Here is a 26,241-nt window from a genome sequence, read left to right as displayed (position 1 = left end):
GCCATGCTGCATGAGACAAGACTATCATTCATCTAAGGCAAGACATATGTGGGGTAATAATAAATGATTTTGTATATTCTGTGCAGGTGAATATCTTTGCAAACTGATATTGGATATTTTCGAGTATGAGGCTAAAAAAAAAATAGATGTGCTACCCATCCGAATTTTGGCAAAAAAAGAAATGAAGGTGATGTGCGACAACAATCCTGTATCTCTGAACTGTTGCAGTGAGAGTAACGTAAATTGGAGCACAGTAGAATGGAAGCAGGAAGGAAAAATAAGCATTCTAGGTAAGAATGTTAGATAAGATGTTCTTTGGCAAATAGGCCTTTGCTTGCTTCTTGGTCATGTAAAAGATGAGAGATGGGATAGGAAGTGGGGGGAATATCAGATGCCTGTCTCCTTTTTCATTTTTGATCTTCAAACTATGAAACTAGGTTTGGTATCAGCTTCAGCTGAGCCATTTAGAACAAAACTCCAAAAATGCAGACACACGAGTGTCATGCTTGGTTACAGATGAATTTTCAGAAACAGAAGACCCAAGAGAGAGTGATCCTGATGGCTGAGGTCCACGGCATTTCCAGCCCATAAAAAAGCTTGTCCCTCCTTGCTTTCTTTTTCACCTTCAGCAAAGAGCTAAGGAGGAGTTCATTGGCTTTTCATTTGAGGTACATCTTGGGACTTCCTGTTTCTGTCTCTCCTCTTGGTATTAAGTTATATCCTTAACTTCAATCTTTTCTCGGTGTTTCCAGCTTTTTATCTTTTTCTGTAGACATGTTTGTCCTTCAACTACTTCATGACAGTTTCCAATCATGGTTGCTTTTGTTTTATTCAGATCGGACTTGAAGCCCCTACCCTCCAGTTTATACTGATGAATATGGTAATAATAAATAAAAGCAGCAATGGTGACTTCATTTTGTATAACAGCTTATGATTAACCCATTTAAAAAATATATGTGATCGCTTTTAATCACATTTAAGCTTGACCACAAATTTGAAGCTGGCATTTTTACTACCAATATAAAAATAAGGAAATTGAGGTTCAGATTAAATGACTTATCCAATGTTGTCATAATATGAAAAGAAAAGGATTAGGACTCACCACAGATTTTGTTTCAAAAAAAAAAAAAAACAGTGTTTGTCTTGGCCAACTAAATCATCCAGCACCTGTGTGAGCTGGTCTGCTAGTTTGGAAGGAAGATTTTCCCACCTGGAATCCCAATAGAACCACCATCTAGCTCTTCTCTCCAGAAACTTTCAACTAAAATGTGACTTTACCCATGAAAATCATTAGTGTGGTGAGCCTGGATTTTCTAAAGCTTTTGCTATTGGACAATGGAACAAAAAGATCCATTTACAGGCACAATTTCCAGAGCACATTTACTTTGCAAAGCTGATTTCACCTGCAGCATTTGTATTTGACTTTAAAGACCACAGGAGAATGGAAAAGGCCTTTCTTAACTGTTGAAAATACTGACACATGGGACCATTAGTCACTTCCCTGCTTTTTAAGGAAAAGGAGGTGTAGGCATCCTGAAGGAACTGCTGGGTGGGCGAAAGACCTTGCACAATTCCTGTGGTACTGACTGAAAAGCTTTCAACTCTGAGAGGTGACAAACCTCGCCCTTAGCAGAGGAACCAGGAAGTCTGCGCTGCAGATACTCAGGGACCTCTCTCTGGCGGCCACCTCTGCGTCCATTCCTAATGCCCCAGTGTGGACTGAGCAGACTGCAGAACAATGAATTTCCTGCCCCAGGGCTGGCCGCCAGGGGACCTACACAGTGAGTGCTCTGATGGATTTAGCCTCTGCTCTGGCACCTTGTCCTTCTTCCTTGCCTCTTGCTGCCCCCTCTCTGCAGGTCTCTTTCTCCAAATGCCACAGCTTCTTTCAGCACCCATTTCCCCCATGTCAGTAGGAAGCACTGTAGCAAAAGATTTCACCCCAAAGTATTTGGAAGTGAAGGTTTAACCTCCTCTCAGAATCAGTTGTATTTTCAAAGCCCTCTGAAACAGGCAAGGCAGAAAGTGAGTCCTCAGCCATGGGGGAATTCCTTCTCTTTTTCCCACTTCCTTCCTTCCTTCCTTCCTTTCTTGGTACCAGGGATGGAAGCCAGGGGTGCTTAACCACTGGGCCACATCCCCAGCCCTTTTTAGTTTTAATTTTATTTTCTTTTTACTTTGAGACAAGGTCTCACTAAGTTGCTTAGGACCTCATTAAGTTGCTGAGGCAGGCTTCAAACTTGTTAATCTTCTGCCTCAGCTTCTTGAGCCTCTGGAATTACAGATGTGTGCCATTGCACTCAGATCAATGGGGGAATTTCTAACTTTGAGAGGAATAACATTCAATGAATTCAATGATGTTCTCCCATTGAACTCAGGAAAAGGGAAGGGATGTTCTTTAAGGGCATTGTCATTATCATAAAAGTTACTGTGGCAGATTCAATGCATTCAACTCTGTGTGTTTCTCTTTTTCCCCCCTCCTCCCCATCCCAAGGTAGCTACCATTATCACCATTTTATAGGTGAGGGTCTGGGGTATTATATAATCCTGAGCAGAAATCTTGGAATTACAAATCACCCCTTCTGCAGAAAGCAAAGCACCAACCTATTAGCTGCATTCTGTACCTTCCACGCGGACCTGGACTTGCACAGCCAAGGGTATCATAAGGAACACTGTGTGCATGGTGACAATACAGGGGTTCCACTTTGTTTGTGAGTTTACCATCTCTTTGGAGCCTTATGTTCACTCTCTCCCTACGAGAGCTGCCTATTGTTCCCTGGTTAAGACCTGTGTGCTGCTGCTTTGTGTTTACTTATCTCCATTTTCTTATTTGACTAAATAATCCTCTCTTAAAGCAAGATCTTATATTAGTGCCCAACAGAAGGCTTGTTAACCTTGGCACTATTGACATTCTGGACTAGATAATTCTTGGTGAGGACTGTCCTGTAGGATGTTCAATAGCATCCTTGGTGTCTACTCACTACTGTCAGTAGCACACAGACACAAGAACAATACCTGTCTTTAAACATTGCCAAATGTCCTTCAGAAAACTAGAATTTCCCCCAAGGTGAAAGCATAACTGGTGTGTACAGCAGACCAGAATGGAACTACTCTAGTTAAAAAGGAGTGGAGACTTGGATCTCACATAGCTGATTATATACTAAACCCAGCTCCAGCCCTGGAAGCAGCTTAATGGAAATCTAGAATCAGTACTGATTCAAACACACAACATACATCCAATCCACATCAGGATCATGAGCCCCATTTCTGTCTGTTAAACTGTAATTGTCTTTCAAGGCCTAAAATAAATCTTGCTCCTTTCTGACTTCATTCTTAATCTCTCAACTAAAGAATACCTCCCTTTAATCTATGTAATATACTGAGTTGTTTCCTATGGAGCCTATCCACTGAACATTACCATTATTTCAGTATGTTTCTTTATACACTCCATCCTGCATAGCTTATTCCCATGTGTGCTAGTTTGATGAAAAGAGTGGATCTTTAAGAATGAGTGAGGGTCAATATAATGCACCAATAAAAAAATATGAAACCCAAAAGAATCAGTAGAGAGGAGGAGGGAAGATGATTTCAGGATGAACACAGGCATACAGGTGTGAACCTGCAGGGAATGTCAAAGGTCCAGGATGTGACCTAGATTCTACAAGAGGGATGTAGAACAAGATCAAAAGGGGAGAGGCATATTAAAATTATATTGAGAATAAATGCCATATATCACACTAAGCAGATTTTACTTTTTCTATACACAATGGTAAGATTTTAAAGGTAAAAAGAAGATAGTCAGATAATCTGAAGTGAACTTTATAAAAATAAATATTCATGTAATGTAACCTATAGGTTCAGGGGACAAATTACTAAATACAGAGGCCCAGCTACAATAATATGTCAAGTGCAAACAACAAATACTAGAACCTGGGCAAGTGGCTGTGGATTGACTATAAAATGTTTCAAAAGCATAATCTAAAAATTTTTTTTATATTTGAGTAGAAGTACAATGTGAGGAAATGCAAGTGATTAAAGATGACTTTAAGATTTTTAATTTGGTGAGCTGCCAATGGCAAAAAGAGGAAATACTGGAAGACGTGCAGGCTTTGTCTAGGGAAAAATAAATAAATTGCATATGCTGAATTGGAGGTACCTGAGATGTCAAATCAACACTTGGGCAGTTGCTTCTAGAATTTCCAACAAGGGTATTTCTCTCAGAAGAGAGTGAGAAGTCATCTGAGTATAGTATTTAATAGGAGCCACAGCTGGGCGCAGCAGCACATGCCTATAATCCCAGTGGCTCGGGAGGCTGAGGCAGGAGGATCATGAGTTGAAAACCAGCCTCAGCAACATCAAGGCACTTAGCAACTCAGTGAGACCCTGTCTCTAAGAAAATACAAAATAGAGATAGGGATGTGGCTCCGTGGTCAAGTGCCCCCAAGTCCAATTCCTGGTACCCCCCCCCAAAAAAAATAAATAAATAAATAAATAGGAGCCATAGCTGTAGATAAGATTGCCCAGTGAGAGAATCATGAAAAGATGAGGAAAGATGAATATCAGGACCCTTGCAGAAAGGTCAGTATCCTTGGGAATATCTGCACTGAAGAAGGGAATAGAAAGGCAAAGAACCTGGAAATGAGGCACAGAAGGAGGGATGAAGACAGAGGAGAAGCAGGAGAGACCTATGGGAGAAACAGTGGTCAGCAGCATGACATGCTAAAGTCCAGGCTGAAAAGAGGAGGTTGGCATTGGCCTAAAAGAAACACTCTCGGTAAAGAAGAGAGTGAAAAAGGCCAGTTGTAAAGATTTGCTGAAAAATGGAAGTGGCACAGGTAGAAAAATATGTGGCAAAGTTAGAAGTATCATGGAACACAGTGAGGAAGCAAATGCCCTGGTGGGTAGAGGAGCTTTTGGATTGAGGAAGACCATTTTAGGAAACAAAGCCTTGAGTATATCTGAAGGGTAAAGTGAGGGAACCAGAGAAAAGGTTAAAAATGCAGGGAAAAGAACAGTAAAGGATGCAGTAAGGTCCAGGAGGAACTGGGGGAAGTGACTGTTCAAAGGATAAGTGAAGAGGTGAGCCTTAGAGAGAGTAGGGAGACGTGTCTATAAGCTAGAAAGTAATTCATGCAAGGTGGATGAAGGTGGAAATCACTTGGGTGGCTTGAACAGCCATTTTGGGGACTAGGGACAAATTCTGGTTGCATAACAAGTAAAGTTTTTCAAATATCATTGATGCTCTATCCAGTGCTAAAAAAAAAAAAATGCTAAAATAAGCTCCTAATCAAGGAGCTTATTCTTTTTCTTTCATTTTTTAAAGATAGATGGTAGTGGAAGAATGTTTTAAGCATGAATGGTGGGAGGAGAAAGAGGGAAGGGACTGTGGTGGGAAAAACTAGACTTAGAGTGTCCTAGATCCCCAGGCGAAGGGTGAAGATGGTATGAAGATGTTTCTGGGAATGGAAAGGGAGGTATGGAAAGAGAGCTACTGTGAAAAACAAAACTACTGGTAACAGAAAACATGATGTCAAAGCTTTCGCTAAAAGGGAACAAGCTATAAAAGTGCTTTCAAAGAAGATGAATAGATGTCCCAGAATCATTTGTTCCTTCAGAAATAATGGTAGTCTGATTAATCTGATATGTTTTTTCCTTTCAGTTAAAGTCATACCCAGATACATTGCTTCTCTTTTTTATTTTTCACATTCCAGTGACTACCATTAATGGTCTTTGTTGGGGAAAGGTTCCAGCCAGGCACTTACTAAGTGTGTTTGTGTATGTGTATGTGTGAGTGAGTGTGTGTGTGTGTGTGTGTGTGTGCGTGTGTATGCATAGTATCATTGAACATTCTTACAGTCTCGGGAAGTAGCTGCTGCTATTACTTACCTCCATTTAGCATCTGAAAAAATTGGGGTGTAGTGCAAATTATGTGACTTTCTCCACAACACCTGCAAGTAAGTGATGGAGTTGGATGCCAGGTAACCTGGATCCAGAGTCTGCAGACCCAACCATTAAACTGTCTCCCCTCTTCATTCTAAAAGAACATCTAATTTAAATAGTAACCTTTTCTTTGATTTGACTCTTTGATACTAAATTAAAAATTCAACCAGTCATGACAGCAAAAGAATTGTGTATGTCATTGCAGGAAACACAGAAACAAACCTAGATTCTAAATGCAGCAGATTCACCCTCAAGGCTAATGGAACCCAGTGCCCAAGTGGGTCATCTGGAACAACAGTCATGTACACTTGTGAGTTCATCGGCGTACATGGAGCCAGAGGCAGTAAGAATATAGACGTGACATTCACCTCTGTGGGTAAGAACTCTCTCAGATTTTTTTAGCCATAATTCCATTACACTTGCCAATCACCTAGGAATATCCATGGGCAAAAGAAAGTAGGGTTTTCCCTACAGTGGGATTGTGATGGGAGTAAATCAAACAATGGGAGGTAGAAGAGGTTTCCCTCTCTGCCATTGAAATTGAGGTGGCATCTTTTTAAAATTGGGAAGGGTAGGGATGGGAAAATGGCTGTAGGGAAGGAAGTAGCTGCATTGTACTGAGAAGGCAGAAAATGGACTGGGAAGTAGTTTCGCCATCAGATTGGTCCTATTGTTATTGAATTCATAATAAGTGTACTCTGTCCCTGAGAGTTTTCCCCTCTTCCTCCCAACCCCCATTCTTCCTTCCTTGGAGCCACCAGCCTGGCTCTCCCTCTTCCCTCAGCTCCCTCCCCCATCTCCTCTGCTCCCTCCCCCATCTCCTCTCCTCTCTCACCCATTCTAGAAATCAAGCTACAGAAAGCTTTAATAATCCATTAGTCTGTCGATATTTTAAAGTGGGAATGAGTGATTTTTAATATCTCAATTCTGTTTTGTTAAAATGACACTTTCAAGTGTCATTTCTCCTCATATCATAAAGCAGTATAATTTTATCCATAACTGCAAAAATGTTTTTCCATCCGTCTTATGAAGATGGACCATTTAGATACATCATCAGACCCTTTTTGAAAAACTCAGAGAAAGGACTGCTGAACGTTATACCTGTGTTACTATATTTATGCTTTCTGCTACTGTAATTTAGCATTGGTACAAAGATCGCGATGAGGCTTATGTGGGCCCACGTGATCAACACAACTCTTGAGTTAAAACTGGGAGTACATAACCACCTACACTTCAGAAAACTGCAAACTGTCCAAAATACCCACGAAATGCTCTGGGCAATAATATGTGCAGATAAACCTAATCCTTCTCCAAATTGTTCATTGTGATTTCACTCTTATTTGTAAAATTGGGGCAAGTCATGAGGATGTATTTAACCTTTGCTGAAAATCACTATTGTGGCAGTTGGATCTCATTTGAGAATCAAAAGAATTAGATTCATGGCTCCATGCCTTTTCTTTCCACTCTTAGATGCAGCTAAGCCTTAGAAAGTCACCTCTGGGTCCCTGAAGCCAGAGAACACAATGCCAGGGACCCAGTATGCCTTCCCTAAGCAACTCTGGTGCTGTATCTGAGCATTTGAACGCCATGGAAAGCCCAGATTTCTTTTTATTATGATTAAAAATAAGATTTTACATTGCTTGGAAAAGGAGGTCAGCATCATCGGCATGATGCTGTTCCCCTATGGAAGACTGAAGCCAATAACATTTTGAAGTGGCAATCATATAAATAAGATGCTCTAAGAGAATGGAAAGAGAAGCAGAGGCAGAGAGAGTAGGACTTTCACATCACTTTTGTGTTTGCAGTGGTCTCATGAACATTTCCTGTGAATAATTTCTCATGAATCAGTCTGAAGCTTTTCATATAGAGTAGTAAATATATAGTTAAGTTAATATAAGTATTTAATTTTAGTTAGATAATTATGTATAGCTAATGTTAAGGTGCCCGTATATCCCAGTTTGCCTGACACAGTCCAATTGTGATTATTTGGGCAATAAGTGCTATGATTCCCACACTGAAAATGTAGTTCCAGAATTCACTTTTGCCTATCAAGCCGTGGCTTTGTATTGATCCAGAACTGGATGCTAGAAGCAAAAGGCCCGCCCTTGAGGGTTCGCACGTCTACAAAGGAGAGATCTAGAAAGACAGAAGTTAAGATTCAACATGATCTTACTTTTTAAAGTATATTTAAAGAGTAGAAAATGAAGTCATTACAAGAACCCAGCCATTTCTTGTCCCTCAAGGTGTCTCAGAGGAGGTTGGAGGGGAGCTTGGGTTACTTCAACACCCCTAAGTTTGCAACCTTTTGCCCTGCTGATCATCAGGAGATAATTCCAGCCACAAAAGGGAAGTGCACGAGTTCCTAAGGCATGTGATGGAAGTGAGTACAGTTCAGAGCACCACCGGGAACAGCCTAGAAACAAGTAAAGCCCAGGAACAGCAAGGTACAGATTCGCGCTGACCCCAATAGAGTCAGGAGGGTCCCTGATTGCTGTCTCTGTCTTGAATTTTGCTTGTGTCTTGATGTCACCAGAAAGACTAAACACTGGACTTGTCGTTTGGTTTTTTTTTTTTTTGTCTTTTCTATTTGTATTCTTTCAGCCAACCTGACCATAACCCCGGACCTAATTTCTGTTTCTGAGGGACAAAGCTTTTCCATAAAATGCACCAGCGATGTGAGTAACTACGATGAGGTATATTGGAACACTTCCGCTGGAATCAAAATATATGAAAGGTTTTATACCACGAGGAGGTATCTTAATGGAGCAGAGTCAGTGCTGACGGTGAAGACCTCGACCAGGGAGTGGAACGGTGAGTGAAAGGCCAGTGGATGGGTGGTGCCATCTGGTCCCCAGGGAACACTCCATGATAGTATCCACCCAGGCTCTGCCCTAGGACATGCCCACATCACATTAAAATAGGGACAGTCCCCTGGGGGATGATGTCATCACTCCATCATCCACACTGTAGAAAGTGAGGCCCAGAGAAGAGAATAAACATGCTTCAGCCAACACAACTTCAGTTGAAGAAGGTTCCATGGTTGAAAGTAGTGTCTGATTCTAGAGTCTGCTAGTCTGTTAGAGGATTGTTTTTAAAAATGCTTTTCAAGACTTTTGGGAGTATTTTCCCCAACTGTATTTTAAAAAAATAGAGTTAGCCAGGCCTGGGTGTGCACACCTGTAATCCCAGTGGCTTGGTAGGCTAAGGTAGGAGGATTGAAAGTTTGAGGCCAGCCTCAGCAACTTAGCAAGGTCTAAGCAACTTAGTGAGACCCTGTCTCAAAATAAAAAATAAAAAGGGCTGGGAATGTTTATCAGTGGATAAGGGTCCCTGAGTTCAATCCCTAGTACAAAAAAAAAAAAAAAAAAAACTAGGTAAAAGTTTTATATATCTGGTTCTGAAGACACATTGTTCATGTTAGGAGGAAACACAAATCTTGGAGAGCAAAATGAATTTGGTAGACAGAACTATCACAGAAAGAGGAAACATTTATAGAGCCCTTACTGTGTGATGGGCTTTATGTGATGAATTAATGTATTAATTTATTTAAAACAATGAACCTTAGAGACAGTATTATTATTATCCCCATTTGACGGATGAGGTAACCAAGGCCCAGAGAGATTAAATAAATTATCCAAGTATATTCATCTGGTAGGCAGAGCCAGGATGCTAATCTGGCTCCAGTGAGCAACTCTCAACCACTCATTCTGAAGCCTTTTGTTAACTATAGGATTAATCAGTCCAGATTCTGTGAGTCCCATACCTTTATATTTTTTTTTTATGTAAGGCCTAGACGACGCTGCCAAAATAGCTATTTATTTGGGGCTCTGGACTTGCTAACACATGGTCAGGAAATGGTAGTATCTTTCTCCCATGCTGACTTCAAATCTGCTGTGTCCAGATGCTCTTTCCTACTGCTGGGCGATAACTGTAGCTTTTCCCATCACATTAAACTATTAAGCAGTTCCATCCCTGGGTACTGAAGAATCTGTTTTGGTCTGAATCTACAATACTTTACTTTTATTTCAGTCTTAAGTCCCCCCCTTCCTCCCAACAGGAATTGAAAGTGTTTCTTTTCTCTCTTGCGTCTTCTTTTTTCTCTGGTGCCTGCTAACTCCTGGCTTCTCCAGAGCTGGGGCTAAGAGAAAGAATATAAGAAAAATGGAAGAGTATAATTTACCTGTAGGTACCTTAAAATCTTGCTATATTTTCTCCAGGGCAGCTTGCTCAAGTGATTTTTCTTCTGATGCTGTGGTACTCTGGAACCTGAGGGTCCTGCCCACTTAGAGATGGGGAAGGGGTCATCAAATAACATCATGCTCCATTGGATCAACAACATTTAAACAAACAAACAAACAAACAAACTTCATCCTTGAACACACCAAAATCCCTATTTATTTTCTGGGTTGATGTAAGAACCTTGGAACAGAAATTGGGAATTTGGTTTGAAACTTCATCATCCCTAACCTTGAATAAGCTGCTTAATTTTATTTGAAACTAAATGCATATTTAGGGGGTCATTGGTTAATCTTTCAAATATATGGGGAATATAGGAGAAGGGTTGGTCAAGAATTTTGTCCTTCAGTATCCAGGAAGGTATGGTGTGGCCTTACCTAGGTTCGAGAGGAAAAGCTTAAACTCTCCTTCACCTTTCTAGCAAATGCCTTTAGGAGTGATTATTTCACTCCATCTCATTTTTGCTTCTTTCCACTCAGGAACCTATCACTGCATATTTAGATACAAGAACTCATACAGTGTTGCAACCAAAGATGTCACTGTTCACCCGCTGCCTCTAGAGGCCAACATCATGATTGATCCTTTGGAAGCTAGTTTCTTATGTGGAGACTCCCATTCCTTCAAGTGCTGCATTGAGGAGGATATTGACTACAAAGTCACATTCCAGATTGATTCCTTGTCCTTTCCAGCAGGTAAGATGCAGAGTGCTGAACTGATAGGACATATTATATCATATATGTGGAGTCAAAATTCTACTCTTAAGCAGGGATCAAGAAACCTTCAGAAATACAGTGTAACAGAGTAGAATTCCAAAGACATTACTTTCTGTTTGACAATGTGCCTGGTGACTTACCAGTTTGCAGCAAAATCTTTGGAGTTGCGAGGGTGGAGTACATTCTTTTTGGTGGGAACTGTTGAAGACAGTGTTAAGATAACCTTCATTGGATTTAAACTCCTCCTAGGTGGCAGACTAAATATTCTGATAATGCTTCCTGATATGCTGTCAAATAACTTGCTATAAAAGTGACACAGCAATCCTTTTAAATACACAATTGAGCATGCCAGAAAGTAAAAGAAATAACCAAGAACTTAAAACATGGAAGAAAATAAAATAGAAATGATGTTTTTATTTCATGCTAGAGCTTAACTGCTGGCATTTGCCAGAATTAGAAACCTAGACCCTTGGATTAAAGGCTTCCAAGGGCATAAAAAACATACCATGCTCCCTAAGCAGTAACTGAGGCTCCCCAACCCACCAGCACAATGTCAAATGGTAATATGCTTAGTAATAGAATAGGCCAGAAAACCAAAATTCATCTGCCTGAGTTAAGAGTTGGGCCTAATTTCTGGGTGGGCAACAAGTTTCCCCTGAGAATTATAAGAGTTTTGTCCTCACCCAACGTTGGACTTTGAATTTATAATGTTTGTGGTTCAGGATCACTAAGATGAAGCATAATTAACTTAACGTGGTCCATTGATTTGCACCCTAAACCATAAGGCAATTAAAAACAACAATAATGTAATTCCTCCCTGGTAGAATATATCCTCAATTCAAATTCCTCAGGATTTCCAGAGATTAAGTTCAACTAAACATGAGCTTACAACCTCAAATCTCAAAATACAGATACCTTCCTGAAGGTTTTATAAACTCATTCTTTCATAACTATTCTTGGGAATTTGCACTTTGTAAGGTACCATAACAAACAAACAAAAGGAGACTAAATAATTTAGGCACATATTTTGATATCTAGAAAGGCCTGTGCCATAAAAGGGAATGCATATAACATTAAATATATAAAATAAGTTACATAGATTGGAGAAAAAAATAAAAATTTTGAAATGCCAGCCTCCAAAAAGATTGGATTATCATAAAAAGACTGTATGTAGAAACATTTAGCACAAACCTGCATATTGAAACCTTCAAATGTTTTCAGCACTCTGTGATCAATATGCATATGTGTGTGTATATATGTGTATGTGTGTGTGTGTGTGAGAGAGAGAGAGAGCTAAGTACTGGGAGATCCAAAGATAAATAAGACCAAGGGTCTTCTCTATAAAATATATGAGTTATGGAAAAGAAAGATCCACAAAGAGCTGATTAAAACACTACGTCGTAAATACAGAATAGGAAAAATGCACAGAGCATGATGGTAGGTGGTAGAAAGATTAGAGGGATGCTGAAAAAGCATGATTGTGACCATCAAAAACATATGGGCACAGATTTGGATTTATGAATGGCAGAAGCAAACTTCTGGTTGGCACATATGCAAATACAGGCTTACTTCTGGGAAACAGAGATCATCTTTATGGAAATATGTAAAAATGCATTAAAAATGAATGTTACACACTCTGGAGAAATATTTGACAGGTTTCTTCACATTGAATCACCTTGATAATATGTATGTTTTGGATGCTCATGTTGTGACTTCATGCTCTCAATCATTCTATCTCTAGCAAAAGAAGTTAATGGGAAACAAGTGTGCTACAAATACAGTTTCAACACAAGCTCAGTTTCCTTGTGTTCAAGAAATGTTGATGTGTTTTGTCACTTTACCAATGCTGCTAATAATTCAGTCCAGAGCCCATCCATGAAGCTCTCTCTGGTTCCTGGTAAGTGCCTTTCACATTACTTTAAAATGTTAGAGTCAAGAGCAGGGACTCATTTATTCATTCGCTTCCTCATTCATACATTCAGTAAATATATGTCAAACACTTTTCTTGTGGCAAGCTGTGGGCTAAACATGGTATATTTGAAGAGAAATAAGTTATGTTTTCTGGCCTCAGGCCTAGGGGAAAGCTAGACAGATACAGTAAAAAATGTCACATACATTGGGTATGTGCAAATCTAAGCCTATTGTGAGTGGTCAGAAGGGTCACCTGGTTTAACTCTGCTGCTGGCAGGTGGGGAGAAAGTGATCAGGAAAGCCTCTTAGATGAAATCACTCTTCAGCTGAGCATGGGAGGCCACCAGGTAGTTCACCGGTCAGATAAGAGTGGGCAGAATCTGTGTGCGCTTGAGATTCCTTTGAGCTTTCATCAAAGGGAGTGTGACACAGCCACATGGGAAGAATTAATGTAAAGAACAGGCAACTGCCTTTCCCATCCATTGTCAGCACTGTCAATATGCCTCTGCAAAATATCTTTGAGATACAAAGTGATGATCTGTGGAGGCGTTTCTATAATAGCCCATGCTGAAAGTTCACCCTCAGTCAACAGAGAGGCAAGGAGATCTGTGATAATCCTGGGCAGCTCCTCTATCTATCCCCCTGCCTCATAATTCTTCCCAGTAGCAGGACCCCTGATGTACAAAGGACACAAGGTTCTATCACTAAGTTTGTTTGAGTTGACAGAATGATTTGTGATCGTTCTCAGTTGTATTATTGGTCACTGGGCCCTGGACAACCATATAGGGAAGCAAATTAGCATTTCATGTTCCTCTGAGTCACTGTCAACTGACCCTCAAAGCACAGTCCCTTTTCATTGTCTCCCCATCACAACCAACGTGTTTTATCTACTTATCTTTGTTCTCTTTCTTCATACCAAATTGATTTCCACTTCTTTTTTTTTTCCTGGAATAGATAATTACTTATTTATTTCAAGATTTTATACAATGGGTGAGATTTCAATATTCATTAACTAAACAAAAACTGTGGACAAGGGAGGATTCTACTCATCAGAGTCAAGATCCCTTAGAAATTAAGAAATTCTGCAACAAATGTCATTTTCTCATTATTTTCTCCTCATGAGCGGAGTTGAAATAGAGTCACCTTTAAGGGAAACCAGAAGGAACAAATGCTTATGAAACCCATTGCTTAGAATATTCAGGTCATGGATGCCTGGAATTCCTACTGTTAATTACATTTTAGCGGGGGCGGGGGGGGGGATTGAACTCAAGGGCACTCAACCACTGAGCCACATCCTCAGCCCTATTTTGTATTTTCTTTAGAGACAAGATCTCACTGAGTTGCTTAGTACCTTGCTTTTGCTGAGGCTTTCTTTGAACTCTCAATCCTCCTGCCTCAGCCTCCCAAACCACTGGGATTATAGGCATGCATCATTGCACCCAGCTGTTAATTACATTTTTGAACTACAGTGGTGCTTCTCAACCTTGGCTGCCACTGACCAGGGAAGCATAAAGCACTGCTGAAACTGGACTTTCTGCCTAGAAATTCTGGTGGACTTGAGCCTGAACACCAGCAATATCCAAAGCTCCCAAGTGATTCTAACATGCCAACATTGATAATCCCTATATTAAGGCATTACATCCTTAAGATTCCTGGTAAAGGGGGCACCTCTCATTGGGAGAAGAGCCCATTTTCCATGGTTTAGATTTTCCCAACAGCAAAGAGAAGCTGGCTGGGAATGGGAGGTGTGGGTGAGGCATAGAGATAATCAGTTCTGTTAGGAAATGCAATCTTAGGTTACAAAAGACAGATTTGTATGGGAAGCAGAGAGGGGCTTTGGACAATCAAGAACAAAATTAAGAAACTGAGTAAACTCTGAAAAAGTCACTGTAAGTAAAGAGAGATGTGACTTCAAACATCACAATTCTATCAGCTGGACCCTATTTCCACTGTTTTTCTCTTCTTCTTTCAATTGTTCCTTTTATTCCTGTGTTTCCAATGCAGAGAAGAATATCACATGCCGGGATCCCACAATAGGTGTCGGGCATCCAGGAAAGGTCATCCAGAAGCTATGCCAGTTCTCCAACGTTCCCAGCAGCCCTGACCGTACCATTGGAGGGACCATCACTTACATCTGTGCAGGCTCGAGGTGGAAGGTGAAGAGAAAAGACTGCATCTCTGCCCCAATAAATAGCCTGCTCCAGTTGGCCAAGGTGAGCTTCAAACCCTTGACTCTGAGCTCTTGCTAGGGACATCTGTCTGGCTCATCAGATTTCTCAGCTCTCAGGAAAATGGCCTTGGGATGTTTTTGTGTTGCTCCAAAAGCTACTTTCATTTGTCTACTCTCAAAGAAGATGTAACCCTAGAGATGCTTTGAAATGTTTAAATTCAAATACGAAGGCAAAAATTGTGTGTGCTGCACTAGAACCAGCCAGATAAACTTAACGGTGACTTCTCAGGACCTTGTGCCCAATATCTGCAAGAGGTGCTGGTATTATACTCTATTTTATTTCATTTGAATAATTTGGAAATCTAATAGCTATAGTCTTTTCAGAAAAAAGGAGTAATGTAAAAAATAAGATTTAATAAAATGTAGTTGGGATTTATGCTTTTGCTGGTCTGAGCTTTCCTCAATCCTTAGAGGTGCTTATACTGCTGAAAGGACCAATCCACCTCTCTTAACATGAACAAAGACTACTGCTATGTAACTAGAGGAAATTCTCTTCATCTTCTCAAAAAAAAAAAATAAATAAATAAATGTTGCTCCCATCTCTAGTCTGTTGTAAGTTAGAGACTCCTAAAAACTCCACGAAGTACAGCAAATAAATACCTGAGCTATAACTAGTGGATTATAGTGAATGGTGACATCTTTTGAACAACAAGTTCAAATCTTCTGGAGAAAGAAGAATGGAGAAAGAGGGAGAATACTGATTTGTGTTTTATTAAATTATCATCCTTCTTACCTCTTATACCAAAATGATTAAAATATCTACTATGTTCAAAGTGTTATTATAGGTGCTATCAAGATAGAAAGGTCAAGTTAGAACTTGGCCTCCCATTTGATAAAGAGTATAATGCATTTGAGTAATTATATACATGGTAATTTTCAGCAAAATAAATCAAGGAGTTCTGCTTGAAAAATGTAGCATTTGTGTTGGGCCTTGATGGATAAAGCCTGAGAGATATAATTTATTGTAATCAAGAAAGATAGAACTTATAATTTGAACTCAATTATCCTAGTTCAAATTCTCTGTATATTTTCAACGGAAAAGGGCCATACTGATCTATCATGCTCCACCTAATTTATTCATTAAGCATATAAATTATATGTCAAGATATACAACTTGTGCTACGTTAGGAATTATGGAATAATAGAAGAATAGAATAGAAATATAACATATGGCCCATGCTGTTAAAAATATTATAATTTAATTGAAGAGGTATTAGAATTGAAACACAAGATAGGAGAAGAGATGTCACAGGTGTAAGGCAGGTGAAATAAAAAATATGTATTCATAGGAAGGCACACTCATCAAAGTCTTCTTAGAAAACATAAGTAGGAGCTTGAGTTAAAAATCTGAATTGTGATCATTACAGATATGTGACATAATCTGAGAATCCTTCCACTGGGAGAACAGATAGAAACAGAACTGCTCCAAGAAAACAGGAATGGGCAGTCACCTTAATGGTCAGCAGAGCAGGTGATGCAGAGAAAAATAAAAGCTGGCAAATGCTCGTCTATGAAGATATCCAAGTGATAATTTTATTCCCTATTAGTTTTCTAGCAATCAAGTCTCTCTTTTGTTCCTCACTAGTTTTTAGCTTGACACATGTTTTAATTTTCCCTTTCTGTGTGTGAGGTATAAAGTCTTAGTCCATTCTAAAGAGTACACACAGAGAGTTTAAGAAGTAAAGCATCCCTAAAATAAGTATTTAAGTTAAATAAGTAAGATAAAGAAGATTAAATTATTGTTGTCAGAGATGAAATAAATAAGAAGTACTAAAATAAGGATATCTTATGGGACATACTTACACTTCTGGGTGTGGAGAAAAACAAAAATAAAAAACTACAGCTTTGGGAGATTTTGCCATGAATGATCAGTGGGATCTCATTAACAGGTTTATTATTGGTTTTGGCTTTTGTTTTACTAGGCTTTGATCAAGAGCCCCTCTCAGGATGAAAAGCTCCCTGCCTACCTAAAGGATCTTTCTACTAGCACAGGCAAGGAGGAACAGGAAATCAGCTCATCACCAGGGAGCCTGGGAGCCATTATTAACATCCTTGATTTGCTTTCAACAGTTCCAACCCAAGTGAATCCAGAGATGATGAAGGTAAGATTGTCTATCTTGCAGATCTTTGGAGTTTTAACCTTCTTACCCCTCAGGACTCTGTTTAGGAAATGAAATTTCTCCCCAGTGCAGCTTCTTCTCTGTCTCTTCCAGAGAAATGACTTGAATATTAGAGTTGCATGACATGCTCTGCCAGCCATGGCTTTTAAGAATCACAGAGTATTTCTGGTATTCATTTGGAGGCCTTAAGAAGATTTACTTATGAATCTCTGTTCTGGTTTCTTTACTCATATAGTATGAATTCTTATCTGCTTTCCAGGAAAATTAGGAGTTAAAGGTTTTCAGAATATGTACAAGGAAGGATTCAGAGGTCTAGCATTAACCATGAACTTTGAAACAATCCAAATATGGGGAGAAAAGAGAGTTCACTCACAAGAGTTCAAATGAAGAGACTTTAATGAAGAAACACAGCAATAAGCCAAAGTAAATTCAATCAACTTATCCGTCAATCAACCAATCAGTCAATAGGTGGTGAGGCATTCAGAGACCAGCAACATTTATAAAACATTTATACTCCCAGGGAAAGAAGAGAAAGTAGAGAGGAGAGACCTCTTAGCAGGACCTAAAGTCCTGTAAGGCCATAGCTATTACCAAAGATGTGCTGAGTAGCAGCGGTGTTGGAGGGTAAATGGGGGAATAAAAACTTTCTCCTCCTCTCTTCCCCCATCTGCCCATCACCTGCCAATGCCTCTTAATGGCCAAACCAACAAAAGGCCAACTTCCAAGAAACTAGGTAACAAGGTCCAAGTTATATAAATTTTCTGGGGCTACTGTAATAAATTACCACAAACTGAGTAGCTTACAATGACAAAAATGTATTCTGTCACAGTTCTGGAAGCTAGAAGTCTGAGATCAAAATGTCCCCAAGGCCAGGCTCCCTCCATGGGTCTGGAATAGAACCTCCCTTGCCTCCTCCAGCTTCTGTTTTTTGTTTTTTTTTTTTTTTGGCTCACATGTGTCTCAGTCTGCTTCATGTGCCTTCCCCCCTTCTCCATTAGTCTACTTCCTTTCTGTCTCTTGGCATTGGAGTCAGGCCCACTCAGGAAATGTGGGATGGATATTCACTTAATTACATCTACAAAGACTATTTGCCCTAATTTGCCCAAATAAGAGCAAATAATCCTTAGCCCTTCACAGTGTTTAGGTATTATAGTATTTTTGGAGGCCACTCTTCACCCCACTATGGGGCTCAGACTTCCAGAGGACAGATGAGGCAAGAGAAGAAGAGAAATTACTTTTTTTTTTTAGGGGAGAATGGATGAAAAATGACAAGCCCAAGTTTATGAGAGAAAAACCAAATTGTTTACAGAAAACAAAGATGCTTTTGACAACACCCTCAGAGCTCATTTGATGCTTAGGGTTTGAGGGGGTCCTCAGATACTTTCTTTTGCTGGGGACATGCCACCCACCAAAATATCTTTACAGGCTTCAGATAATATAAAACCAAACCAAACAATAAATACCTCTGTCAGTCTGCTGAATGGGCCTTTGTAAGTGGTGGGAAGGTGGCTTTCACAGTCACTATATCTAAATGGTTGGCAAAGTCCCACAGTCTCCTAACCACCTCACCTCTGTCATCAGAAGGCAGGTCGCTGATCCTCTCTGCCTGCAATGTCTCATTTTTCTCTTCTCTTTCTCTCTTATTTGTACCCACTCAACCAATTTCCAGGGAGATGTCATGTTTGTAACTTTCATGTTTATAAGAATTTCCTTGGTTTGACTCCACATGTGTCCCTTACAGGATGTGCTGTTTACTGTGAACATCATCCTCAGTAAGTCTGTCTTGAGCACCTGGAAGGTTTTACAGCAGCAGAAGACCAACCAGAGCTCCCAGCTACTGTACTCAGTGGAAAGGTTTTCCCAAGCCTTACAATCTGGAGATAACACCCCATCGTTCCTCTCCCACCCCAATGTGCAGATGAAGAGCATGGTGATAAAATCTGGCCAGATGAATATCTACCAACAGAATTTTATTTTTGCAGACTCTGACCTCTGGGGCAACGTGGCCATTGATGAGTGCCAGCTGGGACACTTGCAGCCGGATTCATCTATTGTCACGGTGGCTTTCCCAACACTCCATGCTATCCTTGCTCAGGATATTCAGAAAAAAAATTTTGCAAACAGCTTGGTGATGACAACCACCCTCAGCCACAATCTAACCAAGCCATTCAGGATTTCCATGACTTTTAAAAGCAACCATCGCTCAGGAGGGAGTCCCCAGTGTGTCTTCTGGAACTTCAGTCTCGCCAACTCCACTGGCGGGTGGGATAGCAGTGGGTGCCGGGTGAAAGAAGTCAAAGGGGACAGTGTGTCCTGTACCTGTGACCACCTGACATCGTTCTCCATCCTCATGTCCCCTGACTCCCCAGACCCTGGTTCTCTCCTGAAAATACTACTAGATATCATCTCTTACATTGGGCTGGGCTTTTCCATCTTGAGCTTAGCGGCCTGTCTGGTTGTGGAAGCTATGGTGTGGAAATCGGTGACCAAGAACCGGACTTCCTACATGCGCCACACCTGCATAGTGAACATCGCCACCTCCCTACTCATTGCTGACACCTGGTTTATTGTGGCTGCTGCCATCCACGACCATCACTACCCACTCAGCGAGACGGCCTGTGTGGCTGCCACCTTCTTTATCCACTTCTTCTACCTCAGCGTCTTCTTCTGGATGCTGACACTAGGCCTCATGCTCTTCTATCGCCTAGTTTTCATTCTGCATGATGCCAGCAAGTCCATTCAGAAGGCTATTGCCTTTTCTCTAGGCTATGGCTGCCCCCTGGTCATCTCAGTCATCACCGTGGGGGCTACCCAGCCGCAGGAAGTCTATACGAGGAAGAATGCCTGTTGGCTCAACTGGGACGACACCAAGGCCCTGCTGGCCTTTGTAATCCCAGCACTGATCATTGTGGTGGTGAACGTGACCATCACAGTTGTGGTCATCACCAAGATCCTGAGGCCTTCCATTGGAGACAAGCCAAGCAAACAGGAGAGGAGCAGCCTGTTCCAGATCAGCAAGAGCATTGGTGTCCTCACGCCACTCTTAGGGCTCACTTGGGGTTTTGGTCTTGCCACTGTGTTCCAGGGGAGCAATGCCGTCTTCCATATCATATTTACCCTCCTCAATGCCTTCCAGGTAAGTTCTGCTGTGCAGGGCTCTCGGGAAATTTCTGTTCCTGTGGGACAAACTAATGATAGAAACATAAACAGGAGTAGGAATGGGGAAGGATTTTAATGCAGAGAAATGCTTAGCCCTAAGTAGCAGTAATATAAAAACTCAATGAGATAGAAAAGGACACCTTCCTTTGCTCCCATGGAACCTTGTACCTCTTATCACCTGCATCATAACTTGGTTGCATGTGCCAGTCTCTTCCAAATGCCCTGATAATGCAAGCAGGAGGGAAGTCACTTCCATAAACTGGATGTTGCTATTTGTCCAAGATTACTTTGGTGCAGTCTATTATCTCTTAAGTGAAAATAATTAAGCCAAGTCATGTCTCCAGTTAGTCTCTGGAAACATCAGTGAACTCTGTGCACATCTTCCTTGTTCATCACAAAATTCCTTGTACCTAATAAAGAAGTTGGCCCACGGTAGGCTCTCAAAAGCCATTTGAATGAAATCAGTGCTACGTATCACATAATTTCTCTGAAAATATTTTGTTGAAGAATGAGGCAATGAATGCCCTAGGCGTGCTACACAATCTGCTTGATTATATTAAAATGGAAAGACATCTCCACTCTCCTGTAGCACCTATTAGTAACAGTGTGTTAGAAGAGCTCCGAAAGAAGTATAAACAAGCCCCTTTGGTGCATGGGGAAGGGAGGGATTAATTCTGCTTCTCCCAATAAGTGGGGTGCGGGGGGTTAAAGATAAGGAAATACCTGCCCAAAGGATGCAGGTCCCTAAGAGCTGGTGAGGGGAAGAGGTGAAGTTGAGAGGTTGCTCCCAGATGCCTGTGACATGACCATAGGAACCTAACTTCTGCTCCTGCGCCTGTGGCTCTGAGTCATAGGTTCTTATCCAGTGACCTTCAAGGTATCCCTCTGTTAGAAGAAGCTAATGATCTTTCCTCATGCCCCAGATTATCATCACAGCCCGGAAGGTTAGGTGAGTAATATAGACACAGGGCTTTATTTAATAGCATAACTAGCAGGATATTTAGTTCACAATTACAGAAAATAGAAAATATTCTCCCAGTATCACAACATGAAGGGTACCTTAGTGTGCACCAATAAAATCCCTTTTAACATTGTCATGTCCTAGATTAATTCTACAAACACAGATGGGGAAAGAAGTACCGCAGTTAGCACTAGGTTAATACGACTTCTTGTTTCACTGGACAATAGAATATGATTAAAATTTACTTCTCTTAATTCTTTCCCCAGGGATTATTCATTTTACTCTTTGGATGCCTCTGGGATCAGAAGGTAGGATCAATGACAGTTTTCACCTCATAGAGAAGTCTAAAGTACTGGTGGCATGTTGAGCTGACTGGGCTTCTTTTCAACAATGCAGGTACAGGAATCTTTGCTGAACAAGTTTTCATTGTCAAGGTGGTCTTCTCAGCACTCAAAGGTAAGCCCTCACCCTGGAGACTTTCCACTCTGTATCCTCACGTACTCCAACTGGTAAGGATGAAGTGGAGAGTACAGAATCTCTACCTTGTGATTTTGGTCAATGGAGCTAAATGCAAACCCCTTTGCCTCCATAACTAGTTGCTTTTTGCATTTCACCACATTCTGCCTATCGAACACAGCCATGCCACTACCACAAAGATGCTTCTTCGCATCTTTAAGTCAGCGTTTAATGACAGATGAGATAAACTTAAGATCAAAATCAAACTTTCAATGCAAAGCAGTTTTCTAGGGGGAATTCAAAGCATTAGAGAAAACAATTTGAGGAATAATAATGGACAGAATTTTCTATAGTTCATTTTGAAATATTAGTGTTGTCCTTGAATACATTTGACTACATGCACTTATCAGAAGATAGAAAATCCTACCAAACAACAAAACATTTTTTAGGTGGGGTATAGTCTGGTGGTAGAGTGCATATTTAGTAGGCAGGAGGGCCTAGATTTGATCACCAGCAGAAAAAGAAAGAGAGAGAGAGAGAGAGAGAGAAAGAAAGAAAAGAGGGAGGAAGGAAGGGAGTGAAGGAAGGAAGGAAAGGAAGGATGGAGGAAGAATATGATTCAAATCATCTGTATTTTTTTAATACTGATGATAAAATTCCATTGTCTCCATGTGGTCCAAGGAGGTGGAACTAAAAATGCAGGAAATTGAACAGCTATGGGGCAGCAAAGCAGTCCCCCAAGAGGTCAAGTAGTCCTGGTCTAATAAATTTGCTTTGTGATTGTCTTTTTCTTCTCTCGTAGTCAACATCCATAGGTTCATCTACACCTGTGTTTTCTATGAGTTCTCCAATATCAAGAAGATTTAACAACCTTTTTGGTAAAACAGGTATGTAGTGACTTCTGGGTGTTCCCTGGTTGATCAGAAAAAATTTGCTCTGATGGGGAACCCCCTATTATTCCACCCTACACTTCATGACATTACCTGAAATAACCTCATCTAAGATAGAAGTTAAATGTAGCAACTTGCTTACATTTTCACCAGTCATGAGGAGGTTGGTACAAAGAGCAACTCTCTTTAATAATAATAACAAATAATAACTCATGAAGAATAATATTAAGAAAATCTTGACTAGGCTCAGAGGGCTGTCCAGCAAATCATTGGCACAAAGTGGGACCTGTAATTGGATGCTCTTGTCAAAGTGGATAGTCCTGGTCTTGTGCTGTGGTGCAGCAAAGATTATACTTGCAAAATCTGACTATAGGATTCCATTCTAGGGTTTGTTTTTCCCCTTATAGAATATGCTTGTCTTATACATCGACACTTATGAAACTGTGCATATCTGTGAGGGACTATCTAAGTCAGCTATTCTATTAGAAATACAGTTAAAATTTCCAACTTGGAGGTATGAAATAAATAGTATTAAAGACTTGGAGCAATGGTCTCAGCTATTCTGGTCAATTAAATACCATGCCAATGTCCCCAACAGGAAAATAAGCACCAAAATTCCTGCCAGCTTTTTTGAACTGAATAGATCTTACCAATGCAGAGTTCACAAGTGTCTCAAGATTCCCAAACCAAGCTTTTCGTGTAAAAGTATATTTTGACTATGCCTATCATTGCCGAACCTCCAGAGGACTTAGTGTTTTCAGCTTCGATTTGATGAATTACTCATGAAACTGACAGACCTTTTCATTTTGAAAGGCACTAATTTGACCTGTTGGGAAATGATGGAGCTTTCAGGGAGTGTGTTAACCATTGGCATTAAAGAGAAAATAATGAAAACTCTATTAAATTATTCCATCCGGTCAGAATGTGATGCACTATGTAAGGCCAGTGAAATGGATTTTTTGTTTCTGAATCAGTCAGATAAACACTGGGTGTGGGCTCTGTTCTTGGAGAATGAGGCCTTGATATTCTGATCATTGCCACTGGATAGTCTCTCAAGGGTCATCAGCTCCACTTTGTCCCATTTGGAGGGTGCATAATCACTGTAACTTTGGTTTATGTTGTCAGCAGCCCCAAAGGTCCCCCCAGGCAAAGACGGAAACCTTGTTAGCAGTGGCAGTTCACGAAACTGATGGTAGGGTGGACACTCTGACCCTTCCTTTGCCCAACACACACTCCCCACTCTTCCTCAGCACAGTGCCCTCCATCTGCCCACTCGAGGCTGTGCCGCTGCTCCAGTGCTGCCCTCCCTGATGCTGGTTCTCGACACTTTTGTTGGCCCTGGTTTCTGTTTCTTCTGGGTCTTGCTTTTTCTTCCCTTATAATATCCCCTTTCTTTCCTTTTCCCTCCCTTTACAAACCTTCACCTTTAGCTCAGCCTCCTGGTTCCTTCCAAGAGCTTCCCCAAGTCACCATAATCAAGGGGACCAGGGAGGCTCCCTCATGCAAATGTCCCCAGGCCCGTGCATGTGGCGGCATGTGGAGAGGCTGCCCACGTTGAGATCTCCCTGTCCTCTCCTTTGTAGAAATCTGGCTGCTGGTGTGTTGTGAAGTAGTTAGTGCTTGTCGGCTGCCATGCATGCTTGAGAATGGCAGCTCTTCTGCGTGTGTTGATTGGCACTCCTGGGCTGGGGAGGAGGGCAGGCATGGGTTGGTTTCCAGGCATGGCTGAGCTTACCCAGCTCCTGGATTAGAGCTCCCCTCGGTCCATTAGGAGATGGTCACACCCCAGAGTTGATGAAGGCTTATCTGTGAGGCTGAGCAACAACTCTGTTTTCCAGGAACGTACAATGTCTCCACCCCAGAAACAACCAGCTCCTCCCTGGAAAACTCATCCAGTGCTTATTCATTGCTCAACTAAGAACAGAAAAATCCAACCCACACGACCTCTTGGAACTGGTGGACGTGATCTGAGCAAGAGACCCTTTTAAAGCTATGGGTGAAGTGTTCTCTCTGCAGGCTTCTGGGAGCAGATGCTGAAGAGTCTTTTCCACTAGAAAAGAACCTTTCTTTTGTAAAGACAGATAAAAGTAATGGTTATGTTTATTTTTGCTCCCCACCCCCATCCCTTGTGTGATGTCAGGTGTGTATAGTATTTAAGTGAAACTCAAATCCCTCAGGCCCAACTTCTCTGTCTATATTGTAAAATAGAATTTTGTAGAGACATTTTCACTTTTTGCTATTGGCTACAAAGATAAGCTTTGACTGAAATAATAGGAAGGAAGCTAGTACCAAGGAAATACTTCATCAAATTCTAGGAAGGAAGGAAGAAAGGGAGGGAGGGAGGAAGGAAGGGAAGGAAGGAGGGAGGGAGAGAGGAAGGAAGGAGAAAGAAAAAGAAAAAAGAAGGAGAAGGGAAAAAAACAACATTAAGGACCATATTTTAAGATTTTCATAGTAATGATCTAATGTAATTACTCAGATATTTCAACACTGAGAGGTTAAAAAAAAGACTCAAAATGGACACTGAAAGTAAGATGAGGGGAATGAGCTTGATATCTTCCTGATATTTTCCTAGTTACGAAGTGGGGAAAAAGACAGTGGAAAAATAAGAAATCACATCATTGGGATGCTTTCAAGTGGATAATGATATTTACAAGCAATGTACCTAGGGGGACATGATTCTCCTAAAATAGACATGGGTGGATTCCTTTGTGTGTCAAGGTCAAACCTAAGGAATGAACATGCAGAGAAAGTATGACTGCAGGTCCTCGTCAGATCCAAGTAGATCCCACTGCTGACTAAAGTTTTAAGTTTATTGAAAAAAGTCTTTTGTTTCATTTTAGCATACATTTTAAAAACAAAAAAAAAACCTATATTTTTATACCCAACCATTGACAAATGTGACATATTGCACTGAAAATGGAGTCCAACTGTCTTATTTGTAACAGCTTTAACCAGGTACTTCTTCTCTGTGCATTGTAGAATAGATTTTAATATTCTTCTGGCATTGTACATTACTATTATTGTTCTTACTAAGCATTTGATGGCCCTTGGTGTGCTGTATAATTTTTTGTGTAGTATTTCTTTCAGTTCCCAGACCAATATACATTAAGAGTTTTTTTTATGGTTCAGCTTGTACTTATTACAACCACTTGGAAAGCTTCCAGAGAAAAAATTTACAGAGGGCTATTTTGTGTTCTTAATGACACTTTACCTTGATGAGCAAATGGCAAAACTTTTTCCAAGGATTTGATTGTTCATGAATTATTTGTGTGTATGTTGTCTGTATGTGTGAATTTCATCAAAACACAAATATTTATTAAACTGTATCCATATTAGAGTTCACCGTGGACTGTAGATATATTAGCCCAAATATTCCAGATCCAACTCTGATCCCAAAGGGAGTAGAAGAGGAACATGGGGCTACTCAGGACAGTGGGTAGTGAAGTCTTCATAAGGACTGGGAACAGAAATGGGGCACTATTGTCAGGAAGATGGACCAAGAGAGCCTGAGAGTCAACAACCCCCACCACCACCTTTTTATTTTTAATAAGGCTTGAAAGAGTTTTACATTAATAGTTTCACCCTTTAAAATCTCTTCCTATTACTTTTAATTTTTTAATTT

The 26,241-nt window shown here is 40.6% G+C and overlaps 1 protein-coding gene across 6 annotated transcripts in view; it reads left to right on the top strand.

Moving 5' to 3' along the window:
- Adgrf5 (adhesion G protein-coupled receptor F5) overlaps positions 1 to 25,961 on the top strand; it is an 89,952-nt gene extending 63,991 nt beyond the window's left edge. For 3 of the 6 annotated variants that reach the window (XM_048805435.1, XM_015487831.2, XM_015487832.2), the window contains 13 exons: positions 87 to 290; positions 6,146 to 6,316; positions 8,265 to 8,384; positions 8,542 to 8,751; positions 10,656 to 10,868; positions 12,631 to 12,786; positions 14,805 to 15,013; positions 16,953 to 17,132; positions 18,892 to 20,286; positions 21,537 to 21,578; positions 21,667 to 21,726; positions 22,529 to 22,613; positions 24,455 to 25,961. In XM_048805435.1, coding sequence (XP_048661392.1) covers positions 87 to 290; positions 6,146 to 6,316; positions 8,265 to 8,384; positions 8,542 to 8,751; positions 10,656 to 10,868; positions 12,631 to 12,786; positions 14,805 to 15,013; positions 16,953 to 17,132; positions 18,892 to 20,286; positions 21,537 to 21,578; positions 21,667 to 21,726; positions 22,529 to 22,613; positions 24,455 to 24,534 — 3,125 coding nt within the window. In that variant the 3' untranslated portion in view covers positions 24,535 to 25,961. Of the gene's footprint in view, positions 1 to 86; positions 291 to 6,145; positions 6,317 to 8,264; positions 8,385 to 8,541; positions 8,752 to 10,655; positions 10,869 to 12,630; positions 12,787 to 14,804; positions 15,014 to 16,952; positions 17,133 to 18,891; positions 20,287 to 21,536; positions 21,579 to 21,666; positions 21,727 to 22,528; positions 22,614 to 23,741; positions 23,809 to 24,454 lie in introns of all 6 variants that reach the window. The other 3 variants (XM_015487834.2, XM_048805436.1, XM_048805434.1) reach the window with 2 other exon arrangements.
- Positions 25,962 to 26,241: the final 280 nt, after the last annotated feature.

This window comes from Marmota marmota, unplaced genomic scaffold (assembly GCF_001458135.2).
Source record: "Marmota marmota marmota unplaced genomic scaffold, marMar, whole genome shotgun sequence".
Classification (NCBI taxonomy): domain Eukaryota; kingdom Metazoa; phylum Chordata; class Mammalia; order Rodentia; family Sciuridae; genus Marmota; species Marmota marmota.
This window is presented reverse-complemented; position numbering and strand designations above follow the sequence as displayed.